The 18,078-nt window shown below is 35.6% G+C and overlaps 1 protein-coding gene across 2 annotated transcripts in view; it reads right to left on the reverse strand.

Moving 5' to 3' along the window:
• Positions 1-118: 118 nt before the first annotated feature.
• Positions 119-18,078, reverse strand: part of CLTC (clathrin heavy chain) — a 64,685-nt gene continuing 46,725 nt past the window's right edge. The window contains exons 16-33 of one of the 2 annotated variants that reach the window (XM_027034260.2): positions 17,732-17,874; positions 15,701-15,935; positions 14,898-15,020; positions 13,807-13,952; positions 13,155-13,338; positions 12,761-12,953; positions 12,134-12,291; positions 11,766-11,930; positions 11,538-11,645; positions 11,288-11,455; positions 10,790-10,939; positions 10,572-10,703; positions 10,347-10,457; positions 9,269-9,439; positions 8,460-8,681; positions 7,208-7,228; positions 3,443-3,518; positions 119-1,199 (exon numbers count right to left, since the gene is read on the reverse strand). In XM_027034260.2, the coding sequence (XP_026890061.1) occupies positions 1,075-1,199; positions 3,443-3,518; positions 7,208-7,228; positions 8,460-8,681; positions 9,269-9,439; positions 10,347-10,457; positions 10,572-10,703; positions 10,790-10,939; positions 11,288-11,455; positions 11,538-11,645; positions 11,766-11,930; positions 12,134-12,291; positions 12,761-12,953; positions 13,155-13,338; positions 13,807-13,952; positions 14,898-15,020; positions 15,701-15,935; positions 17,732-17,874 (2,631 nt within the window). In that variant the 3' untranslated portion in view covers positions 119-1,074. The remainder of the gene's footprint in view (positions 1,200-3,442; positions 3,519-7,207; positions 7,229-8,459; positions 8,682-9,268; positions 9,440-10,346; positions 10,458-10,571; positions 10,704-10,789; positions 10,940-11,287; positions 11,456-11,537; positions 11,646-11,765; positions 11,931-12,133; positions 12,292-12,760; positions 12,954-13,154; positions 13,339-13,806; positions 13,953-14,897; positions 15,021-15,700; positions 15,936-17,731; positions 17,875-18,078) is intronic. The other variant, XM_027034262.2, reaches the window with a different exon arrangement.

Below are 18,078 nucleotides of genomic sequence, written 5' to 3' on the forward strand. Positions count from 1 at the left end.
CACAGGAATGTACATGATGTAATGCTGTGTATTTCCCTATCCCAATCCTCATTCTGCTTTTGCACTCACATCTCCCTGTACCGCCTCAATACCCAATATAAAACTACCACAACCACGGTTCTTTGGTTAAAATTTGAAAGGTATTTAATCAAAACTGCCATTCTACGTTATTTCCACAGTCCAGTAATTTATTTTAAATTTGAGTAATTTCAAATTCCACAAACAAAACTGAAGAACAGCAATATTTTGTTTGAATTCTCTCTTCTGTACACTCAGTGATCTAAAACACCACAATATCCAACATACACAAACCTCAGGGAAGGGTTAGTAAATACACACAGATTGGAATCATGGTGCTCTTTGTTCCTGAATGGAATGGTCCCACAGAAAAAGCACAGGATACAGCACAACATAAGGGCACCTGTTACATATGAAGTGAGCAAAAACACACTAGCATTTTCTATATGCGTAATGAGGAAACCTGCATAGGTTAGAGGGCCTTTTATGCTCATTTAAAAGTCAGGCAATTTGTCTGTAATGCATTTTTCAAATAATTTGGAGAGCACTGCTATCCAATGTAGGATGTGCTGATTAGTGTTGTCTTTGTTGGCATTGACAGTCTTACATGGTCACATACCAATACTTTTGCTGTAGCTTTTGAATAAGAGATTTAAATGCATTTTAGACAATACATATCATAAGCTGTTTACATACACTAAATTTAAGAGATTCAATATTAGAGTTTTTTTTTCTTTAAACACTACAGAGTGCAAATCAGGTTCTTCACAACAGATTGAGTATTAAGCAGTTCTTCAAAGAATGAGGGGGAAGAAAAAAAGCCCAACTGAATAAACATTGAAACTATTCCCCTTTGAAAATAAATTCTAAAATGATGCGGAATGTGAAATAAGCTTTTAACACAGGTGATCCGAGTTTATAGTTAGAAACAAAAAGTAGTCCTTCATGAAATAAAGGTTACAAGAACATGTGCCTGTTTTCCCATTATAAACTGAGAAGCGGGTAGAGACGATGTTTCAGTACGAAAATAGGCGACTACAGGATCAGCTTTCTGTCTCACATGCTGTACCCAAAGCCAGGCTGTGGCTGCCCATAGGGTGGTGCAGTATAACCATAGCCAAAAGGTGCCTGGGGAGGGACTGCAACACTGGGTCCTGCTGTCAGCATCAACTGGGGCTGACCTAAAGAAGAAAAACAAGAAAGGGTAGGGGGTGGAGGGGCAGGAGGTGGGACAAATTGTTAGCAGTGTAGACTATCATACTCTAATCTCCCCTACTCTAAGAACATAATCAAAACTTAGAATGAGTTTTGTGGTGGTACTTTTGACTGTCACAATTTTGGCATCACACCCACCCTAAGAAGGGTTCTGCCTAAAAAGCCAAACAATTCAGGGCAGAGGGCAGAACACTGACAGTAATTATGTTACCTCATTTTATTTAAAACAATATGCACAGGCATGCTTGACATGAATGGGCAAGACATCTGCCAATACACTTATCACCACATGGTACTCACACATGTTTGGTGAAATAAGCACAGGAAAGCTTAACTTTTTAATGATGTGGTTTTAACACAAATAAACTTTTAAAATTAGATTTAAATTTCTGATTTAAACAATATAAATGGTAATGAAATGAAATGGTAATCTAATGGATATTTAGGAAAGAATCTAGTACTAGTTAAGAGAAAAACAAAAACAAGACACATTCAAATATGCTTACGTATGAATACATCAGAACATAAATCTGTTTCAAATACTGTATTAGCATTCGTACTTCATTAAAAAAATTTTTCAGGGGCGCCTGGGTAGCTCTGTCAGTTAAGTGTCCAACTTTGGCTCAGATCTTATGGTCTGTGTGTTCAAGCCCTGCAATCAGGCCCTGCACTAACAGTGCAAAGCCTGCTTGGGATTCTGTCTCTCCCCCACTTGGAAACACACTCTCTCTCAAAATAAAGAAATAAACTTAAAAAATTTTTAAGTAAACTCCACCCACAATGGTAGGGCTCAAACTCATGACCCCGAGATCAAGAGGTGCATGCTCTACCCCGACTGAACCAGCCAGGCACCCCAACACTCAACTACAAATAGTAGTTGATCACATACAGAAAATGACCTGTAGAGAAACCTGGTTTATTTAAAAGGAAAAAAACAATGTAACACCTCTATCCACTCCCTTGCAAAAGAAGTAATCTTAATCTCCCACTAGAATGTAAACCTAGTGCAAAGTTTCTCTCAGACAGGTGACCTCAAGTCTCTCTTTTTTGTGAACAACCAGAATTTGTTTTGTGAGCAAATTTTTTGGAAACCAGCAGTTTATAAAAATCACTTTTAACTTTGATACTGAAATTTTCAACTGCCTAGAAGGACTCTCCATTTAAACACCCTGAAGGCAAGCTAAATTCAATAGGTGCTCCCAAAATATTACCCCCACCCTATTTTTGTTCCTACTGTTCCCTATCTGAAATATGTCAAACATCTTGCTCCCATCTTTTAACCTACTTTAATCATCTTTAATCTACTTTTAAGTTTATCTTCTCCAACTTTATCAAAACTATGCAGTCCTCCAAATTCCCAAAGTCTTTTTTATCTACAATAAAAAGGAGATGGGGGGGGCGCCTGGGTGGCTCAGTCAGTTAAGTGTCTGTTGATCTTAGCTCAGGCCTTGATTGTGAGTTCAAGCCCGGTGCTGGGCTCCACACTGGGTGTAAAGCCTACTTTAAAAAGTAAGTAAGTAAGTAATTAAAAGGAGACAATGTCCTAATATGTTTGTCTATTATCATTTCCTTTAGCAGGCTGAGATATAATGGTCACAATTTTATGCCTTCCTCCAAAAAACACCTGATTACAGCGACATAATACATACCCTTCTAATTCATTGTTCAAATGTATCTGTTCACCAAGAGTACAAGTCTGAACTACTTGCACATAGAAGAAATTAAATTGCCCTATATATTCACTGAGAGTTTCAAGATCCTATCTCTCTGGAAAGTTCTCAAATGGAAACTACCTCATTTTCTGCCCCAGTTAGAACTTAAAGAGAAGATACACTCTGTCTGTAAAGCACCATAAAGACAGCCTTGGCATGTTTTCTTAGCTTCTGCATTTCTGAAAACTGAATTCATCAATACTTCTAATTTATGAATATGTAATCAATCAGTGAGCAGGCAAGAGGAAAATTTAGGTTATGATCTTAAGTGACTATTTTTTAAGATTATCTTTGCATTTAAGACTACCTTAAGTGAATAATAACAGTGTCTGCTTTAAGACTGTTTTCAGAAAAAGATGGTAGAATTATTCCTGAACTCCGTGAGCTTTTTGCACTTTAGACACTTAACTGTATTTCTATTCTGAAGTAGAATCCTTAAAGAATGAAACACTTGTCTACTACTTTTCTGTGGGTTTAAAAAGAGAGAGAGAGATTACCATAAACGATAGGTTGCGTCTCTGTAGCTTGTTCTTCTTCTTTTCTCAGTGATTCCGAAGCATCTAATTTATCCACCTGGAGAAAAACAGGTAATGTTACTTAGCACCTCAAAAATATTATACACCTAGGTTTATGGCAGAAAGTGGAAAAGCCTTAGTATGTTGAATTTTGTCAAAATAAAACAGACTAGAAAGAATATTCTCAGGCCCCCTCAAATTCAATGGCAATGTTCATAGTTCAGTCAAGGTGATTTTTAGCACTGTCATTATAAACCCTCAGGAAGGAGGGATTTATAAATGCCATAAAAGCTCACGCCAGGCTAAAACTGGGCATGCTAGGATGCAGCCAGCCTGAGGGAGGGAGATAACAAGAAGGAACCACTTTTTCAAATGAAGTTTAAACTTTATCAAAGGTAATAATAATGAACTCATAACCAGACAAGACTTCCCTCCCCAAAGGAAATGATATTCAAAAAAGTGAAATGAGTTAATGACTGGACAAGTACTCATTTAGAATAAGCTATCTTTTGCCAATTGTGCACAGCTTCTGCTGATGATTGTTATAGGTGAGGACTGAAATTTAAGACACAAAGTGGCTCCATATTCCATCTTTTTAGATAAAGACAGGCTGCATGTTTTAATGCTCTATTTTCTAAGAAGTAGAAATAGTAGTAGGAATGCCTAATTTTTGCCACATCTTTGAGGAAGAATTTGTTTTGTTTTTAATGAAGCCAAAGAAGTAAATGGCTACTACATGCTAACTACTCTAAATAAAAGTGGATAGTATCAGACAGAACTAATATAGTAGGAGTCCAAATGTTTAAAAAAAAAAAAAAAGTGAAAAAAAAGGAGCTGGAATACACAGGTCCTTCCATAAACTAGTGATGTGACCCTGGCAAACCACTGTACTGACCCTCAAACTTCCTTGTCTATATAATGATGGTTGAATAAGATATTCTGCAAAATTTGTTATAGGACTAACATGATCTGGTACTATAATTCTGTGAAGAATTGGGAAGAAAGGATGGTAGGACATTGGGCTTAGGGGATATCTGCTATACAACTTCTACCTGCCTTTTAAACTCTATCTTTTAAACTACTTTTAAAAAGTTGGTATCTCAGTGAAAGTCTTATTATTAGTTGGTCTATCATTATACTAGAAGTAAAACTAAAACTTCAAATTCTGACATGATCTATTCCTAGCGGTTTTCAGAGTGCGCCAAAATGAGAGGCAGAATACAGGAAAATCTTTTAATGAATGTTCACAGCATGTTCCTCAAAAAGGTAAATAGTGAAAAATCACTCAAAAAAAGACATGCAGACGTCAGTGAAAAACTATAAAGACTGGGTCCTAAAAAGGTTAAAACAGCCCTTCCTTTCTCTTTGAAAGTATTTAAAAGTATGTTTGAGTCTTCACATAGGTTATTAAGGTTAGGACAGTATTTTATACATATTTTAATTGTCCCATATTAAATATTACATATATCTAATAGAATGTAAGTCTAATGCATTCTAGTTTATTAGGGAATAATTTGAGAAATGTAAGCTGAGGCAGACTCTAGATACCTTCAGATAAAATTTAGTTTTTCTACACTAGGAAGATGGGTTGGTTTGCTTTTGTTTACAGTTTTCCTATTTTTATAGACTAAAATAGTTCATGTGTTACAGAGTAGCCCAATATCAAAGTAAAAACTACTATGGAGAAGTTCCATGAGAGATACCCAATGTTTGGCATTCAAACTTAAATATTATTAGTTAAATATTAAAAGCACAGTCTGTGCCATCAAGGGGTTTTGCTAACTAAACTGTATCCAAGAGTGAGCTAAAGAGGTTATACCAAAAAATACATGGATGAGTGTGCTTAACTTCTAAGTTATTAGAAGAAAAATGAAACAGCAAAAAACCCCACCACTGCAAAATACATTTCCAGACTTTCAAGGACAAGAATCTAAAGTGAACACATGCTTAAACCTAAATGTCAGAGGTGAAGTCGAGTCAGATGTTGAAGAAAGAAGTCCTGTTACAGAAGTATACCAACGACTTCGAAGAAGAGCTAGCAGTATCACAATGCCCATGCATGCACATAGGCAGGTTGGGCAGAGGGCAAAAAAAGAAAAAAAGACCTCTGAAGGAATAGCATCAAACTAAGCAAAAAATTTTTATTTTTCTATAATATGGGACAGCCTCTGGCACAGCAACATCCAATTTTTGTTTCCACTGACACAATTTAGACTGCTCAAAAAAGAAAAGCAGAGAAGGCTTTTATGAACACAAGCTTTTGTTAAGAGCTGTAACAAAAGTTTCTGATCCTTGGATAAAAAGAAAAATTACAGGGATAAAAAGAAAAATTACAGGTAAAGCGTGTCACTGAGATCAGTTCCATCTGTACTATTAAAAATTCACTATAATGTAAAAGGCTTTTCCACAAAGACTGCAATATGCTGCAGAGGAAAAGTTAACATGCAGTCAGTTATTCTGGTGTATGTGTGCATGAAAAAAAGGCAAAAGTACTGAAGCAAGAAGTGAGATCTGAAGATGACTGTTGCTATACAGGCTCTCAAGAAACACACACAGCCCACAGCAATGCTTTAAGAGTTTCAAAAGTAGTATGATGTAATTGCAATGACTGTTGTACATGCTTGATTTAAAACAATGCATAACACTGCAGTTCAATTACCTGTTTTTCACACACACGCTTTCTAACTGCCTTGCTTACTAGCTGCTGAAGGGCCTCACACACAATGCATTTTACTCAGGTTTGCCCTAAGTTCCAATGGTGATTCCAGTTTGGTTCAACATAATTTCAAGGCATTGTCCCCCACCCAAAATCTTTTAAATTTGTTTCAACTCTCCTTTACCTTCCCACCCTTTTACTACAACAATTTGATAACGGACGTAAGTTTGTTTCATTTATATTGGGATGGAGACAAGCCAATGAAGGAAGCAGCAACCAAGAGGTGCCTAAATTTGACCTTGGACAAGCCAACAGATGAATGAAAGCAAATTTTAGGTATCTTCAGAGGTGTCCCTTATTACAGGAAGAAGTTAATATTGCTTCATTAAATACAGAAATATTCCGTGTTGCTTAGCAACAATTACAGCAAGCTACTCTCGTGATTAAAAAAGTTTTGTTTCCTCTTGAAAACGGACTAGCACCATAAGAACTGGACACCTGGAGAAACATGAGGAAAGTCTCTTCGGAAGCAGCTAGTATCTCTTGTATCTACTTTCAGCAAAAAATTAGTAAGAATCAAGAGATCAGAAACTGGATCACAGTCCTTCAATACCAAAAAAAAAAAAAAAACCCCAAAAGCCTTTTAGGGCATATATATACATATATAAATTCAACAACTGTCAGGCAAGCTCACAAAATAAAACCAGAGGCTGCTTAAATTTATTTAGAGTATTAAGAAAATCCTATTATGGTCCAGATACCCTGACAGGGAAGAGAAATTTCCTGAAACTTTGGAAATTAATATGGAAACTCACCATGCTCAGTTTTTAATAATACATTTAAGAGAGACTGTGAACCAACTACTGATTAGCCTCCTGCCCTTCCTAAAGCCTATTAGCCGATTAGTAGCAAACATCTACTAATGTCCTACAGCTCTATTATAGTTATGTTTCAAGGGACTTGCAGAGGCTTTAGTGAAAATTTATTGGGGGGAAAAAGCAGCAGCAGCGTAGAAAAGGAAGGAAAAAAATCATGCAAATTCCTTAGACTTAGTCCTCCAGACTTAAAGATGGAAAAGAATCAACTTTCACCTTTTCCTTTATTGCATCAACCTGCAAAGGAATTCAGAAGGTGCAGCTTAGAAAAAAATCAAATTCCATATTGAGCATAAAAAGGTAGAATCAGCAACAAAGGTTTAGGGGAGAAACATCTAACCACTAAAAAAGGCATGAGAAAAGTGAAAATAAAGGGCATACTGGAAGCAAAATTTAGAACTTTTTTTTAAACTTCAGAGCTTATTGCAGAAGAATTTGTGCTAGAGTCAGTGTGAAAGAAAGCAGCATAATCACTAGTAAAACTTACAGCATTTCGGTTAACAGCAGCTTAGAGCCAGGTCTCATAAGTTGGCATTATGCATACAAAAAGAAGCTATTCTCATCTATAGCTAATATAAGGCAACTGTTTTCTTACACTGGATTTCAAGCAGTTTTTATACCAAAAATGTTAATTCTTAAAAAATTATAACTGGACACAATGGTATCTACTAGATGGTAGCCTAAAGAAATATTCATACTGGGGGCCGTTAGTGGTACTTTGTTTTTCCCCCTTTACACCGGCATGCTGAAGAGATCAGATGGGAAACTCCAAATTTAATAAGCCTGTTTTTGCTTTGACAAATGGATCCTTTAGGACCATTTTTTTTTTAAATGTTCTACAGTAAAGAGCTAGTAACTGTCGAGGATCTAGTGAGTAAAAAATATTATGATATCAAAAAGGGACACTAAGAGGAGTGAATTTAATAAAATGATTATAACCACAGCTTGTTTAATGTACTTTTAGGTAATATGTTAAACTCCTATGATTTTTTTAAATTAGGGGTTAAACTATCAAAATATTGAGAAAATTAACAGGATGTTAAGAATAAAGATTTTGCTTCCCAAAAAGAAACAGGCATACATATTAAAGTCAAGAAGCAACCAAAAAAAAGGGAATCTATACTACTGTTACGGACATCTAAGTCACAAGAACGGATTTGAGGAAGATGTTATTTTCAGGAAAAAAAAATTTTTTTTTATCAGATGTTAAAAAAAAACAAACATACAATATAGAAGTAATACTATTCACCCTCAGAAATACATGGAGGGTAAACATACTGACATGTTTGAGTTCCCTTTTCCATTCAATGTCACTTGTCAGACATCAAAAATTTCTGGAGAATATTTTATGACAATCAAATGACTTACTTCCACTAGACAAAAAAAATTTGAAAAAAATAGACCTGCATGTGTAATTTTATATATCCTCAAGGTAAGTAGTTCTGAATACACACAGAGGCGCCATTACCTTTGTCAAGTATTCCTTCATGACCTGGATGAAATAGGGCATGGCAAAATCCATGATATTGTGCCTCCATGCAGTTTCAAGGACAACATCTGGCCTTAAAAGATCGTAACAGGTAAAAAGACAAGCTCCAAAGCACTCTCTTTTTTCTTCCTGCAAAAACCACTGTAGGAGTTCTTCAGCCAATTCAGTATCTTTAGATTCAGAGGCATACTGCATTGCATCCTATTCAAAGGAAAGGATGATGGTGAAACATTAAACTCAAATATGCTGAAATGGCAAACCAATTATACAATGCGGGGTGGGGGATCCCAGTTATATCATTTAAATTGAAGATTTGTTGAAAGAAAAGAAAAAAATAGGGTGAACAATCTTTTTCTAAACAGAGAGTGGCTTGACAGAACATAAGATGACCACTAGAATCAAGAAATTGACTTAATTACCACCTCCCTCAAATGGGGGCTTAAAGACAATTCTCACATTTGCAAGACTAATACTTGTATAGACCATAATCACTTCTCTTTTAATTTCTTCTAAATTTATTTACTTTGACAGAGAGCAAGTACAAGTGAGTGTGAGGGGGGCAGAAAGAGAGGGAGAGAGAGAGACAGAATCCCAAGCAGGCTCTGCTCACAGCTGGACACAGGGCTCAAACTCAGTCAGAACATCACCTAAACTGAAACCATGAGTCGGAGACTTAACCAACTGGGCCTCCCAGGTGCCCCTGTAATCACTTCTAATACACCATTATAGGGTTACAACAGGTCATCTAGTACTTGACTTAATAGGCCGGCCCCCACCAACATTCCCACCTTGTACAGGCTGTCTTTCTTGCACAGCTCTACACTCTGTTTCCAGCGGTTGTTGCCTTTGAAGAGATAAGCAGCAATTCTTCTGAACTCAATGAGTTCATGTTTTTCCAAACGCTGAGCAAGTGAGATATTGTCAAAGTTGTCATAAGCATCTATAGATGTTCGCAGAGCCTTAAAAAAAAGAAAAAAAAAGCCATCCAATGCCAAATCAGTTTCATTTTAGTTTAAAATTTATTCCATGATTCTTGATCAAGGAGTCATTACTGTATATGACTGACTGTATATGATGTGATCAATATGCTGTATGATGTGTATGTATAGAATACAACTTGATCAATGAGCATTGTAATATGACAGCCTAGATTCAAGCATCAAACCAGAAAGTTGTAAGCTGAACAAGTATCAAGGTTCTTCAATCTGACTGTATAACAAAAATCTTCAAAGGTACTACAAAACTTCTGTAATTTTCTCCAAGGTTTTCAGTATCAAAACTTTGAATAGTTATGAAAATGGCAGGATTTGTAATTTGGAGGATAAGATTTTATGCTTCAGAGAAACTTCTGATACAACGTGACATGGTAGTTAGTCATATAGCTAAGCATGGGATCTGAACCCATCATTTGTTGGTAATAAGAGAAAGAAAAAAGGCAACTAGCTTAACCTTAACTGTAATTTTGTTTTTGCAAAATTCTTCACAAAGGCAAGTTTATTAAAAGACAGATACTAATACGCTACAGGGCAAGAAAAGCAGTGAATAAATACACTTAATACCAAATCAGTTTTACAGACTAGTTAAAAAAATCCAAAACTCTTTGAACCTTGCCTACAATCAAGATGTTTAGGGATGAAGTAACCATAACACTTTTTCTAAAGCATTAACCAACACAAGATCTAAGCAAAATTCTGCAAACTTTGCACTTAAAAGTCAGATTTATTGATCCTGAAAACCCACTAAATTAGATCCGAGGCATACAAGTACCTACTGTTTACAAACCTAAGGGATAATGGGTTTTACTCGAAAACATACCAATAACCCAATTATAATTTTGAGAATATATGCAAGAACTAAAAGTTTTACCTGATAATCTTCTTCGGTAATAAAGAGGTTGTTCAGTGATTCATTCACAGACTTGTTGTTGTGGTTTTGAACTGAACGCAAATATGGTTTCACCAGTGGTAGCTGTTTAACCTTTAAAATAAGGAGTGTTTTACAAACATAATACATCCTTAAAGTTCCACAGACAAAAGTTACCGATGTAAGTCTTAGCTCCCTACTATGAGGTTTTGAAGTTTTTAGAATTACCTTGCTGAAATAATTGACAGCACGAGTATGATCCAACCGTGGAGACAGCACCATCAGCAAATCATTTAACAACAGAGGCTTGAATTCTAGGTAGAACTGTATTGCTCTGTAGTATAGTTCCACATTGGCAACCTAAAGTGGGAAAAGTCCACATAGAAGTTGAGTTATTTACTAATGAGCTCCTTTTGAAGCTTGTATCTTCTGAAGAAGATACACACCTTGGTAATAATATCTTTGAACTGCCCTTCTTTCCATGCATCAGTTGGATGGTTCATCATAGTAATTATGGCATTATCATACTCTTCATACTTGTCATACAAAAACACCAATTCTGCCCAGAGATGAGCTTGTTCTGCAGCTCTAAGCACCTATGTAAGAGAGATTTAATTGCTTTAGATATGGGTCTGTAATTCTAGCTAAAGCTTAAAAAAGAAAAGAAAAAAAAAAACAGAGGAAGGAAAGTTTATTTGAGAGAAAGAGAGAGCATGCACACATGTTGCAAATGGGTGAGGGGCAGAGAAAGGGAGAGAGAATCCTAAGTAAGCTCCACACTGTCAGTGCAGAGCCTGAAGTGGGCCTAAACGCACAAACCATGAGATCATGACATGAGCCGAAACAAAGAGTTGGGATGCTTAATCGACTGAGCCACCCAGGCAACCCATTAAAGTTTCAGTTATAGCTACAGAGCCACCTCACAATGTTAAAAGGCTGATTACCTTAGGAATATTCACTCTGGACCAGAACAGCTCCAGATGCTCCCTCATTTTCTGTGGCTTAAATTTAGAATATAGAATAGCTAATTCGGTAAACATTCCCATATGAGCTCGCTCAAGTCCCAGTGCTGCTTCCAACATGGTTATCAGTTCTTCAAAGTATCCTCGGTCCTGAATAAGGGAAATACGCAATTAAAGTTTAAGACTATCTGTGGCAATAGATCTCAACTAATAAAAGACTCTTGTTCATTACCTGATAGTAGTTGATAAGTTCCTCCAATTCATCTGCATGTACTACAATATGAAGCCCACACATTTGAGCTAGACGGAACTCCTTGCCATCTACACAGGCAAAGCAGACCTATAACAAAAATTTTAACTACATAAACTCAAATGTAAACATGGCTGGTTAATTCAATTAATCAGTTTAAAGAGATTTCTAAACATCTGAATTCTTCATTCAAACTGGTATTGAGATTACCTCTTTCCATGTTCGAGTACTATTAGCTTTCCTAGCTCCATCAACAGCTGCCTGATATTCACCCAAGTGAACGAGGGTAGATGCCAAGCGTCCAAAATTGGAGACATTGTTGTACAGTAATTTAGCAGCATCATACATTTTTTCATCATAACAACGATCACCAACCTGAAACAAACAAACGCAAATAAACACAATCCATTTTTGGTAGGCCTAAACTCAATCCTCATTCCAAAGTCACAATTCAATTTAACACTGATAAACACTGTATTTCCTTTGGAATCATCAGTTGTGATGGGTTGATCCTACTAATAAAAAGTTGCTTAACAGTTGACTTCTACACTTTGAAAAAATCTGAACAGGAAACCCACTTGTTGGATATGAGCATTATTTGGCCCATTGATGAACTCTTCCAACTCTGCAAGGCGGTTTGTTTTAGCCAGTGCAAATATCAATTCTGTCTCCACATAGGATTCACGAGCCTTCTTACGGGCCATCTGCAAGTACTTCACTAGTTCTTCCCAGTTTCCTAGGTATAAAGAAGAAAATAAATCCAAACACTAATATCCTACTATTTTTCACTCAAGTAAATGAAAATTATTGTTAATTTCCTTTTTAAGGAACCAATATAGAAAATAACAAATCTAAACAATGAAATGCATCTAAAATGGCAAAATTCCTGTTCCGTTTCTGTATTATCACTGACCAAATGAACAGTTGAATTCCCCCTTTATTAATTATCCTTTTCCTTGAAGTTGTAAGATTAGAACTCGATCAGAATTTTATGAGAATTTTAATCTTCCCTATGGACCTTTGTAAGTTCACAAAATGCAGCCTTTCTGTATGTGGACTAAGATGGAGTGCTAAATGTCTTCACAAGTAACCGTGCAATATCTAACTACTATATAAATTCTGAACAGACCGATGTCCTAATGCTTAGGGCTAATCATAGCTTCAGTACATTTTCTGAGGTCACAAACACATAAAAGAAGTCATACCACTGGTGTTGGCAGCCTGAACAACTTCCATGTAGGATGAAGGATCATCTGCTTTGATGTAAGAATCAATGGCTTCTTTCACCATTCCTTTTTGCAGCTGGGCTTTTGCAAGCTGACTCCAGACCGCTGGTTCATTGCAGCGTTCAGCAAACTCATATGCCCGGTCCAAGTTTCCAATATGTTCAATCAAGACCTAGGCAACCAATTTCTGAATTAGGGTTACAGTAGAATGAATCTGGCCACACAGCAATTACATGTAAATGGTTAGGATTTTATTGCTTTTTCTATTGCCCAAGCCATCAATTATGCCAGGCCTAACAGGCCTGTATAGCATACAATAATCAAGAGAAGGCAGTACCTTCAGTAAATCAACTTAGGCAATCTGAAGACCTACCTGCACTGCTGAAGTATTGACATCAAATTTCCGGAAAATGGCAAATGCTTCTTCAAACAACTCATTGCAGATTGCGATATTGGCAATATCTGGGGCATCATAATTATCCAGGCGGTTAATATACTCCATAACACGTGTACGGTCAGCCTTGATTGCAGTGAGGATGAGGAGGTTTTGCAAATTCCTTTTAAGGAAAAAAAAAATTTTTGGATGTATTATTTCAAAAGCTTATTAGTCATGAAAAATAAACACTACAGCTATCAAGAGTTTTTTTTTGTCTCAATGGCAGGATGAGGAGTGTATGAGAAGAGTAATAATTCAGACAACATTCTCTAGTCTTTTTCTTTTTGTTCCTTCTCAAAACTGAAAAGCCACAATTTAAGACTGAATATAAGAGGGGGGTGCCTAGGTGGCTCAGATGGTTAAGCATCTGACTCTTGGTTTGGGCTCAGATCATGACCTCATGATTAGCGAGTTCAAGCTCCTCCTCATGCCCCACACTGATGGTGTAGAGCCTGCTTGGGATTCTCTCTCTCCCTCTCTCTCTGCCCCTCCCCTGCTCGCTTTCTCTCACTCTCTCTCAAAATACATTAAAAAAAAGAAAAAAAAAAGACTGACTATAAAGAGCCAATGGACCCTTCTTATAGCATACCTGTGTTCACTGAATACAGAGTTATCAAGGACAATTTTCTCCAGCAGTTCAATGAGTTCATTAGGAAGGTCTGCAGTCATAAAAGCCTTGACAGTTACTGATACTTCTTCAGGGTCCTGAGTTTCAGACAAGGCTGTCTGTACAACCTATAGAATACATATAGAGTTAAGTACTAAAAATCAGGGTGGTTATGAAGACATTATCTAATGAGAATAATCTGGCATAGGAAAAATACCTTTACATTTACCACACAAAGGTGTTTTCTACACAAATCCACATATACCCATATCATCCACATATACCCATTCTTCTGAAAAAAATCACCCTAATTACATAATTTCTATCTTTTTTTCCTGATTAAAACATTATCCACAATAACCACTCCTCATTATCACTTTAATGACTACATATGATTCGACTACATAGATGTGGCAATACAGACTAATTCCTCCATGTTTTGATAGTTATATGGCTCCCAGATTCTTTAATAGGAAGCTTTGTATCTAACATGGGAGTTTTCCTTAGAAATGCTTCCTAGGAGAGGAATGAAGAATTAACAGCTTTTGATTTATTCTCTTCCATATTTATACTTCAACCAGGAGAATTTAAGAACCATTATAACAACATTCAATTTTTACTTTTTAAAAAAATTTTTCATGGTTTTAAAAAATGTTTTCAATTTACAATGTGTGTAAATTTATATATATATATATAAACATATGTATATGTATTAGTATAATTTTATTTCATTCTTTCTTACAGTCTTCTCTTATAGTAAAATATGATCCATTTAAGTACATATGGGTATACGATGACAGGAAAGGTTTTATTTGTAGTTAAAAAGATGAAACTTAAGGGGTTCCTGGATGGTTCAGTTGGTTAAGTGTCCTGACTCTTGGTTTCAGCTCAAGTCATGATTTCACAGTTTGCAAGTTCCAGCCCCTCATCAGACTCTGTTGACAAGTGTTGAACATGCTTGGGATTTCTCTCTCCCTGTTCTCTCTGCCCCCTCCCTCACTTGCATGCACTCTCTCTCAAAAAATAAATAAACATTAAAAAAAAAGAACCTTAAATACATTTGCCAATTTTACCTGGTCAATAAGGGGTCTCCTGTAAGGATTACTTTCCAGCAGCACACTACCCCATAATTCTGGATCCTTTCGGCGTACCAAATAGCGGGAAAGACTTTTGAAGAGGGAATTCTCATTGCAAACCTAAGTAAGATATTAAGGGGTTAGTTTCAAGGTAAAAAGTAAAGACTTCTTATAGACTACTTTAAAGGTTATTTCCTTTATATAAATACACACTTTTTATTGTTTCATTGTGAAAAAATCCATTACTTTTACATATAAACCTGAATAAGTCACAACCAAGTTGTTATTAAAATTCAATATGTAATCCTATACTAAAAGGAAAAAAATGTTATAAAATGTCACTGACTGGGTCAATGACAAAACTAGACTAAAACAGGTATTAAAGTATTCTATCAGTGTCAAAATAACTAAAGTTGGTATCTACAGTGTGGTTATGAAACAGAATTCCTTACTCTTAGGATTATACACTGAAGAGGTATGCAACTTACTCTCCTATGTGCACACATATACATATGTATGGTGTGTATGTGTGTTTATGTATGAGACAATGTATGAAACACAGTGAGAAAACTACTGGATTAAAATGTTAATAAGTGAAGATAGACTTAATTTGTTATTTTGGCCACTTTAAATTCACAATTATTGTCAAATAAAGTTTTTTAAAAAAGCACTCATCTACAAGAAATGCTCTGTATTACCTAAAGCCACTGTTAAACTCAAAATTCACTAATTTAACATTATGCAACAGGTTTTAAAAAATTCAGCCTTCTCTCTGTACACATTCAGCTATTAGTACTCACATTAATAAGTTCCAGATCACACTGGCCACGTTCATAAGCAACACAAGCCAAATGTGGATCTCTCTTCTCACAATACTTTCCAACAACACGACTGTCATAATAAGGATTTTCACGAAGAAATCTCTCTGGGTTGTTATTACTGTCTATGTAGATTTTGGCTAATGCGTTGTGAGTAGCAGGCTCCTCACAGCCCTCATGAATTCTGGCCTCTAGCCAAGGCAGAAGCAGTTTCAATCTAGTATTAAAAAAAAACACACACATACACACACACACACACAAAACCACACATGCTGTATTATAAAAAAACAAAACCAAACACACACAACTCTTGACATGCTAAATACAGAAGTACCTTATATGGTATATAATGTTTTCCCATAAATGATTTTGAATTCTCAAAAATTCCATTACCAACTGGGAAATTAAGATTCAGAGATGATTAAATGATTTGCCCATTACACAGAAGATAGCCTTAGAGTCTCCTAGACCTATCTGCCGCATTATCTAGATAGAATATAGAAAGAAGAGATTCACAGATTCATGTTGTTCTTTTTTATACTGGACAAAATATCTAGATATTTGGAAGAAGAGTATGTGGTATGAGAAAAAAGGCCAGATTACCTAACGTTTCTTATAATTTTAACACAATTAACAGACATTACCTATAGCCACAGGGGTCAGTACCCTAAATACACAATGGGAAAAAAATCTGGTAGCATTAGAAACTCTAGGTTTAAAAAAAAAAAAAAAAAAAAAGAAACTCTAGGTTTAATAATACTGCCAGTCATATGATCACTCCAAGTATCATGGTTTCACTACACTGTAGCTTATGTTTCAATGGTCCTGATGACTAACACTCTTTTGACCACGGTTAAGTATTACAAGCACCCAGAGGAAAAACAGTAGGGCATATTTTGGCTACCAAATTCATGTAGTTATTTTGAATACACTCCCATTAGGGTAAAGACACAACTTTTGTATTAAGGCAAAAATTCAAGATCCTATAAACACATGCAATCCAAGCAGATATGCCATGGCAATCGAAAGAATATAGATTAGCTAAGGCACATTTAGACTAGTGACTCAGGTGTGAATCTAGTTTATCACAATATAACTTGTAACTTAAAGACCAAATTGTCTAGCTGTAACTATCTGGCTATTGGCTTAGAATACACAACAAACAAGATTGTTTTCAGGTATTAAGATTTAAGAGTCAACTGAAACCTCCTTCTAAATATTAAATTGTTATGACCTATAATCAGTTCAAATTAGGCTCAAGCTTTTAAAATCAGTATTCTAGGTCTCCATTGTACTTAAGTACAGAATTTTTCTATGTTTGTAATATTCAAATACAAATTCTATGAATACCTTTATTAGGACACCTATACCAACCCCGGTTAAAATTAAATCCCATAGGGTTTCTCGTTATCTTTCAAAGCCAGAGTAATTTCCCACTATTATACCAACCCGCCAATCTCATTTACTCTATCCACACTTTCTAAACATACTAGTTCATCAAAATGTCCCAGCTAAAAAAAAAAAAAAAGACTTCATGGTACAATAAATTTTTAGAAAAAAATTCTAGAAATTTCCTCTACTGGAAATTCAGAATTCATATTATCACATTAAGGTTCAAATTAAAAATCAGTTTAACCCCAGAGTTATGCAGGGACCCTTTTCTCTCATTATACTTGAGAAAAATTAATCAGAGAAGAATCAGTTACTAAAATAGTGGTACTGTAACTAAGTAAAAAGAGGCTTTTACATAGTTTACATTAAAAACAGTCAAATCACACAGCTGTAATTAAAAACATGCAAATAATGTCTATATAACAAAGCTGTAATGTTTTAGAAAACAGATTTCTTTCAGCACCTACAGCTAACTTATCACTTCTAAATTAGATGTCTCCAGGGAATCATGATCCACATTTTATTAAACAGCTTTTAGGCAAATGACAGGTTGTATTTTTATCCATTACCAAGCTAAGAGACTGATTTATCCCAGTTATATAGGTCAAAATGGTACCACACCTGTTTCTTTTTTCAACCTCAGCTACAAGCTCATCAGTAGAGAATTGACCTCTTACAACAAGAATCAAATTTTTAATGACATCTTCAGAGCAATCAACATCAAGCAATCCTCCAATAACGACAGGAAGTCGACTCGGATTCACCTATGGTTAAAAAAAAAATGTCGTTATCTTTAATAAGCAAAGAAAGCATAAAGAAGTTTTAAAAAAATTAAACTCATTTCCCTTTTTTAGCTCAGTTTTAAAATTCAGTAATAAACCGAGAGTTTAAATTTGCAAGTAGACAGGAAAAGTTAGCAGGAAGTGTGGCTTGGTTAAATAATTACCTCAGCATCGCTCCACATAAAT

Source organism: Acinonyx jubatus, chromosome E1, assembly GCF_027475565.1.
Source record: "Acinonyx jubatus isolate Ajub_Pintada_27869175 chromosome E1, VMU_Ajub_asm_v1.0, whole genome shotgun sequence".
NCBI lineage: Eukaryota > Metazoa > Chordata > Mammalia > Carnivora > Felidae > Acinonyx > Acinonyx jubatus.